We start from the raw sequence: 7892 nt of genomic DNA on the forward strand, positions 1-7892 counted from the left end.
GAGGTAAGAACTATTATATTCCATTTTACAGATGAAGAAACAGGTTTAAAGAGCCCAAGTCACACGCCCAAAGGCGTACAACCAGTGACTGTTGGAGGCATCCTGAAGCTGGAACTCACAGATTCCAGGGAGCTCATCAGGCCCACTGATGAGCTAGGGAACTGAGGGTCTCAAATATTTGCTAAATCTACTGCCAGTCAAAGACACAGAGAGAGAAACAAGACAGACAGACAAAGCCTGACTGCCCATGAGGCCCGAGACCCTTTAACAATGCCAAGCAGCTATCGGTGAGAGCACTGGGGCAAAAACTAACCCGCAGGGTAGCTGTTACTATCGGTGAGAGCACTGGGGCAAAAACTAACCCGCAGGGTAGCTGTTAAACAACCAATTATATACCAAAGGGAGCAATATTTAATTAGATGGCAAGTATTATAGGAGTCAGTAAGGAGTACAGTAGGGGGAGATCTGCAGAACCTCAGCTACTGGGGGACAAATTCAAGGTGTAGATGCCCACAAAATGGGCACAGACCATTCCCAGTCCTTCCACACCGCCTTTCCAGACCCTTCCCATCTCACTTTATTTAAATGCTGATGGAGGTTTGCAGAGATCCTCGAAGATTTCCCTACAAAGTCATGAAGATAGAGATTTGGGCATTGTATGTCAAGATGTGGTCAGACTACCAGCTGCAGGAGACTCAGCAGGGGCATGTTTAAAAACAACACATGTCCTCAGGCTCTGCCCAGGACATGAGCATCCTAACTACTAGGGGCCTCGCCTTGGCCTTTGCATTGTAAGAATCTCCCCAAGGGATTCTGGGGCCAATGGGGAATCACAGCTCCTGAGCCCAACCTCTCCAAAAGGGGTGTAAGCCTATCTCCCATGGTCAGCAGGCAGAGAGAATTTTGAGAAGCCCTGTCAATGGGCTATTTTGGAAATATGAGAAACACTATGAAACACTAGTGTCCCATTCCTTGCCAAATGAGACCACCCAACTGAAGAGAAACATTTTGGAGACTATCAAAAACTGGCTTCTTTAGGTCCTGTATAATAATCAACTCAGTAAAGAACTCTCTGCAGGGCCAGCCCCACGGTAGGTTTAGGGCACATGATAAGGATAACTGTAGTAGTTAAATATGCACTGAGCACTTCCTAAGAGCCAAGCATTGGTCTGTGCACCTTATATGTATTCACTCCTTTCATCCCCCAAACAACCTCTTTTCTAATAGGTAGGTACTTTCCTTACCACCCACTTTTTACAGAGGAAGAAACAGAAGCACAGGTTAAATGGCTCACCAAAGGTCACGAAAGTGGCTGGTGGTAGAGGAGGGATTCAAGCCAGAGCAGCCCGGCTCCAGAGCTCTGCCCTGAAGCACTCTGCTGAACCACCTCTCAACAAACGACTTTCCGTCAAGACAGCTGTATTAGGAGCACCTCTTCTACAGGATGAAGCAAGGGAGGGACACGAACCAAAGGGGTCTTCAGAGGCAGGGGAGGTAGAAGAGGGGAGAAGTGAGCTCCGTATATAGTCTACTGATGTGACAACACGGCAAACTGCAGAGCGTGAACAGGACCAGCCAGCTGGAACCTGCGCGCTCCACCCACCCTTTGTGCCATTGACCGCGCCCCCCACCAGCTGTCCTTAATGCAAATACAGCTCCATCCAGCCTTCACTCAGCCTCTGGTTCTAACATGAATCCCAGTCCTTTTAGTTTACACAGATCTTGCTTTAGGAATTATCAAGGTCTACTGTAAAATTTCAGGACATTACTATGCAGAAACTCCTGGTACATTAATTATCTGGAGCCCTCCTCTGCCTAAAATTTCTATTCTAGCCCAGTGCTTCTCAAAGCACGGTCTGGTCACAATCTTGAAGACAGGTTGTTCAAAAGGATGATTCCCAGCGTTCGTCCTAAACCACAGAATGAAAAGCTCCCTGAAGGTGGGGCAGGAGGATCTATATTTTTAACACCCTCCCCAAGTGATTCTCATACACACTCAAGTCTGAGTAGCGTTATTATCTAGTTCTTGGAAAATGAGCTATAGCAATAATGTTTAATGGAATTCAGCTTCAAGCACAAGTGAAATCTCCCCATCTCTCTGTGATGAGCTTTCTCTAAAGCAACCTCCTTTGTCGTCACAACTGGTACACCTCTCATTATCTGGAGAATAATTATCTCAGCAAGGCTTTTAAACATTCTAGAATCCACCTCAGTTTTCTAAACTTTCCTCTACCCCAGTGTTTCCAAAGTGTAGCCCCCACATCACTAATGATTTTAAGAGGCACCTGAGATGAACTTCTTTTCTTTTTATTTTAGAAGCCATGTGTTTATTTTAATATGAATGAAGAAAAATTATAACTACAATATCCAAACCTGTGACTTCATGAATACTAGGGTTTAAGTGCAAAATATAAAGAATCAATGCTTTAAAATATTGTTTTAATATTTAAAATATTTTTTAAATATTTTGTGAGGAAGACTAGCTGTGAGCTAACATCCATTGCCAATCCTCCTCTTTTTGCTGAGGAAGATTAGCCCTGAGCTAACATCTGTGCCCATCTTCCTCTATTTTGTATATGGGATGCCACCACAGCATGGCCTGATGAGCGGTGCATAGGTCTGCACCCAGGATCGGAACCCACGAACCCCAGGTCCCCAAAGTGGAGTGTGCGAACTTAACTACTATGCCACCGGGCCAGCCCCCTAAAAATATTAAAATATTTTTAATCAATGTTTAAAAATAATAATAGCACAGGAGTACTCAGATAAAAGTCCTAAACCGGAGAAAACTTATCCTGCCTGCTCCCTTCTGAGAGGCACCCTCAGTTTCAGCCATGCCTCTCTGTTCTCTAACCCTGACTGACAGGCATTCTCTGCCTTTATTCCAGCAATGTCTCTGCCCATGGAACATGGTCTCCTCTTGTAAAAAACTCTTCAAATGTTACCCACCATTTCATGCCCAGTTCATGCCTCCTTCCAGGAACTCTCCAGATTCTTCCAGCTCTGCTAGCACACTCTCTTCTTAAACTTTAACATACTTACAGTACTACTCATGTAGAACCTAGTTGCCGCTTAAGTGTCTACATGTATCTATTCAGTGTCATTTCCCTAGTGAATGTAAGCCCCCTGAGGGTAACCCATGGTCTCTTTTACCTCTGGCTCCCATAGACTGCTAATTTCCCTGGTTGAATCTGATCACAAAACAGGAACTTGGTGAATACACGTGAATTCATGTTGAATACATGTGCAGTTGAATGAGATGTTCTACAGCAAAGAGAGAAGCAGCTGTTCCACGCCCTCCACATCTCCTTACTTCAAGCCCGATTTCTTAGCCACACCTGAGAAAGGGCGTATCTCTTCATCATGGACAGGTAAAGAGCCCAGAGGCCGGAGCCTGGGAGATTCTACTCAAAGGTGTGATTCTGTGGGTGTCCCCTGGCTCATGAGAATGGGAAAGGTGACCTTAGTCAGCCCAGGTGCAAGTTGTCTGTTTCCAAGGGCCAGTCACCTCTGCTGATGTGTCCCCACCCTCAGTCTGGAGGAACAAGAGGGGCCACAGAATCCTCTGGTGAAAACAACACACAATGAGCAAACAGAACCAGCTCTGCTACTTCATCCTGTGACGTTGGCCTTTTTGTATCTCAAATATTTTAATCTGTCCAATAGCTGTTATACTTAATGCATGCTTGCTCTAAGGCAAAAGAAATAATGATTTTGAAAGCACTTTAAATTATTATGTACAATAAAAACGTCGGAGACACAGCACGCAAACCTGCAGGGAGAACAGACTGGAGGTCAGGGGGCTCAGTTCTCCACCAGGCAAGCCGTGGGCAACTGGAGGTGTGGGCCCTACTTCCAAACCTCGCTTTGCTCATCAGGTGACCTCAGGGACCCACTTAGCTTCTCTGGGACTCAATGTCCTTGTCTGTAAAACTTGCCTGTGCACTAGATTATCTGGTCTACGGCCAAGTCCAACATAAATTTGAGAACCTTAGAGAATGATAACCAAGCAAGACTAGTACCTACTGCACACTTCACTGGACTTGCTCAAAAGTGGTGATGGTGCCCTGATGCGCCTAGGGTTTGGGTGGGCCCCAGCAAAGCATCACCAGAAACTTGCAGATACTTCCCTCCAACCGAGATCTGTTTTGTGGATCAAAGCAGGCCTGCTGTTCATCCTACCTGCTCTCTGGTTCACTGCCCCACTCCCTCATATGCATATACAGCAAAAGGCCCTATCTCCTCACTGCCACAGTCCCAGTTTTTCCTTCCCCTTCCTGTTCCAAAACAACAGCAACTTCAAAACCACAGGTTTTAGAGCTAAGGTCTGGCTCTGAAATTAGTTATCCCTTCAGCTCCCCCTCAGACATGCACTGCTTTCATGAGTGAAAAAACTAACAACCATGTGTGAAAAGGAAATGGGGAAGGAGTGGGAACTCTGGTGGTAGGAGGGAAGCTGAGGTAAGGGGCATCGCTGAAATGGAATGGAATGGAAAGGCACTGTGTTCTTTGGGATTCCATAAAGGTTTGCCTGCTTCCCAAAGTATAAGCCACAAATCTCCTAGGGTTGTACTTGGTGGGTTTGTTGGAGCTTCCCTTGTAAGCCCCGTAACCATGGTTTCGGGCTGACTGCATCACAGCCATGAGCATAAAGAGAATAGGCTTTTTCCTACTTTCCTCTATAACTCCACCTCCTGGGAAAAAATATGTAAGGTGATATGTCAAGGTGATTCATACGCAACCTCTGACCCTAGGACAATCATAAAATTATTTGTTTTCAATAATTAGAAGATGACTCCTCTACATGTCTCCATGAGGATCAAATTGCTCTCTTTTTGTGTAGACCAAAGAACCCTGAAAACATATACACTCAGAGCCACACCTGCTCTTGGTGGAAACATGTAACGAATCTGAAAATACACAAATCCATTTCCTAATTTAACACCTTCCCTCCAAAAAGAGCTAAAACAAGGTTGCGTCTCCCTGCTTCTCTGGGTGCCCAAGTTGAATGTATTTGGTTGATAGTACATGGGTAAGGCCTATTTCCAAGTCCCTAATATTTGGACAATGTAATCAATTAACTCAATCTCAGACTTAGGAACAGTATCTCATGGTACAGTATCTTGAAAATCAAAACAGGGAAACAATATAACTTTAAGTAGGATTCAAAGCAACGACTTCCAATTACTCACAAGCAGAACCATTTTTAAAATACAACCCTCATTCTGGATAGACGGGCAATGCACTGGGCCAAACAAGCTCTGCTGATGTTTCTGGAAGCCTGGAGTGACAACCCAGAGGAGAAAACATTTTTCTCCCTGTATATCAGAAGATGAGCTAACCACCATGCAACAGAACAGCAACAAGCTAGCTTCCTCCCGGAGGGAAACATAAAGCAGCTCCTCACTCGGGTACGCAGGACAAAGCCAGGACGTGCAAGAAGCCTTCAGTCTAGGGCCACACGTGCCTCTCCAAGGACCGAGGAACCCACCCACACGCAATCACACACAGCCAGCCCACCACGCGCCTGCGGAAGGCGCCGAGGTCTCCGCCAACCTTCAGCACCGGCGGCTCTGGGTTCTCCCAGCTTGCGAGCTCCCTGAAGCACCCGCTGTTTGGAGGCGACAGAGGGTCGTACCCTCTTTCCAAGTCTCGTCTTCCTTGCCCTAATTCCTACTTCTCCGCAACTGCGAAGTGCAATATGCTTCCCAAGGTAACTGAGACCTGCACACACACACCCCAGAGGGCAATAAGTCCCCGCGCCCCACGACCAATGCCAAGGCCGAGAGTCTTCCCCCGGGAACCCACAGCCGGGCTCCTGGACGGGGAGGCGCCCGACTCACCCAGTCCTCGAAGTGGCGGCTTCCATTCTGCAGCAGCTCCTCAAACTGGATGGTGCAGTTGGCCACGAAGTCATCGTAGCCGATGGGGGCATCGTGGAAGACGGCCAGCTCGATCTTGCGCCCATTGCACACATCGGTGACGAACTCGTCGTGCCAGGCCGGGCTGTTGGTCTTCTGCTTGGTGGCCGTTTGGCCGATGCGCGAGTCGTCCACGTTGAGGGCGATGTAGGGATCCAGAAGGAAAGTCTGTGGCCGGGGTCCCACCGCATGGCGCAGCGACCAGGCTGTGGGCTTCAAGCTCACAGCCTCGCAGATTTTTATCTTAAGAAGGCCATTGAACACTACCATGGTCGGGGCGGGGAGTGGGGGCCGGGGTCACTCCGTCCGCCCCGAGGGCAGGAATGAAGAACCGACGCCCCGGCGCTCCGAGCCACTGGGACTCCTGGGTCCCCTCCCGCCCCACCTCACACTCTCCCTACACCTTGTAGCTTTGCGCCCTGGCGCGGGCGATTCTCAGCGAGTGCATGTATTTCCTCGCCGGGTTCCTAACGGAAAACAAGGAGGGGGGGAGAGCTGGGGGACGTCCGTGTTTGGAGCAAGTCTCTCCCCCCCTACCACCAGCAGCACCTCCAGAAGAGGAGACAAGCTGTCGGCTCCGCTGCAAGCCGCGAGGGCTAGGCTCGCCGCCTCGCTGGCTCTCCGGGTCCGGACTGCGGGGAAGCGGGCGCCGCGCCGGGCGCTTACCTACCTTTCCGAAACATAATCCCCGGGAAATTTCGACTCCGGGAGGGAGAGGGGGCGGTGGGACCCGGCAGGGACGAGAACCGGGGGCGCAGATTTCAACCCGGATCCTCTTCGCACACCCAGCGCCTGCCTCTGACCGCGCGGGGCGGGGAATGGACCCAGGGATGTTCAGTCTATCCGGAGGGATGCATGTCGAGAGGAAATGGTCCTCCTCGGAGCCAAATTTTTAAAAATCCACAAGCCACACAGCCGGCCCGGCCGCCTCCTCTTGGGCGAAGCAGCGCCGCGCGGCAGTCGGCGATCGGGAGGCGCCAGGAGCCCGGAATCTCACATCCGCGCGGGCTCGGGAGTCGGGGCGGCCGCCGCTCGGGCTCGGGGCGCAGGCCGGCACCGGGCGGTGCGCAGCGCGGCGGCGGGGCCGGACTGCGACTCGGCGCGGCCCCACCTCCTGGGCGCCGGCGCCCGCCCGCCGCGCTCCCCGCGTCCCCGCTCTCGGCTGCCGCTCGCTGCCCGCCCGCTCTCAGCCTCGGTCTCTTCTCCCTCCGTCGGTGTGCGAGCGAGTCTCCCTCCCTCTAATGCAGGAAATGCGCAAAAGACGTCAGTGTGTGTGTGTGTGTATGTGTGTGTGTGTGCACGCGCGCGCGCTCCTGTGTTTGGGGAAATAGAAAGTTTTGCCGGTTGGGGGAGCAATACGGGAAAAGTGAGCCGAGGAGAGGACGACGGAGAGCGGGCGAGCCTGCCCGGGTCGCGGCGGCGGGCGGGGGAGCCGGGCGGGAACCCCGCGCGGGACCCCGGGGAGTGGCGGCATTGGGGCGGGGGTGCGAGGGCCGCGGGCTGTGGATACCGCGTCCTTGGTCTCCACCGGGAGTCGAGCGGGCCGCGCATCTCTCCCGGGCTCTGCGGCCAACACTGTCTTTAGAGCCGGCGGTGGGGAGTGGCGGGGGTCGCACTGAGGGAGATGACTCGGGACCCTCCCCAGCCCCACCCCCACTCGGGCCGTGGCGGCGAGAGCAGCCTGCGGAGTATTGGCCCGTCTGTCTGTCGTTCTGTCCGGAGACGCTCTGCTCCACGATGGTGGGGGAGGGGAGGGGCGTGCACGGCTCGGTGTGAGTTTTTAAACATTTATTCTCTCTCCCCTTTCTTTGGGGGCATTCTCCCCTTTGGGATCTGTCCTGGACCTCTCAGGCTGCAAGAACTTGTTGACAAGTGAAAGCTTGGTAGAACCTCGGCTCGGTTTGTGTGTTTATTTTTTACAAAGTGACTTCATATTTACTCTGGACCTTGTCTGTGTCCTTTGGGGGGACA

General features: G+C 51.4%; 1 protein-coding gene across 2 annotated transcripts in view; it reads right to left on the reverse strand.

Moving 5' to 3' along the window:
* PRKCE (protein kinase C epsilon) overlaps positions 1 to 7146 on the reverse strand; it is a 488848-nt gene extending 481702 nt beyond the window's left edge. Inside the window, exons 1-2 of one of the 2 annotated variants that reach the window (XM_087436820.1) lie at positions 6592 to 7146; positions 5844 to 6388 (exon numbers count right to left, since the gene is read on the reverse strand). In XM_087436820.1, coding sequence (XP_087292946.1) covers positions 5844 to 6191 — 348 coding nt within the window. In that variant the 5' untranslated portion in view covers positions 6192 to 6388; positions 6592 to 7146. Of the gene's footprint in view, positions 1 to 5843 lie in introns of both variants that reach the window. The other variant, XM_004436690.3, reaches the window with a different exon arrangement.
* Between the last annotated feature and the right edge of the window lie 746 nt (positions 7147 to 7892).

The sequence above is a fragment of the Ceratotherium simum genome, chromosome 11 (assembly GCF_057802395.1).
Source record: "Ceratotherium simum simum isolate JZ-2026a chromosome 11, ASM5780239v1, whole genome shotgun sequence".
Taxonomy (NCBI): Eukaryota; Metazoa; Chordata; class Mammalia; order Perissodactyla; family Rhinocerotidae; genus Ceratotherium; species Ceratotherium simum.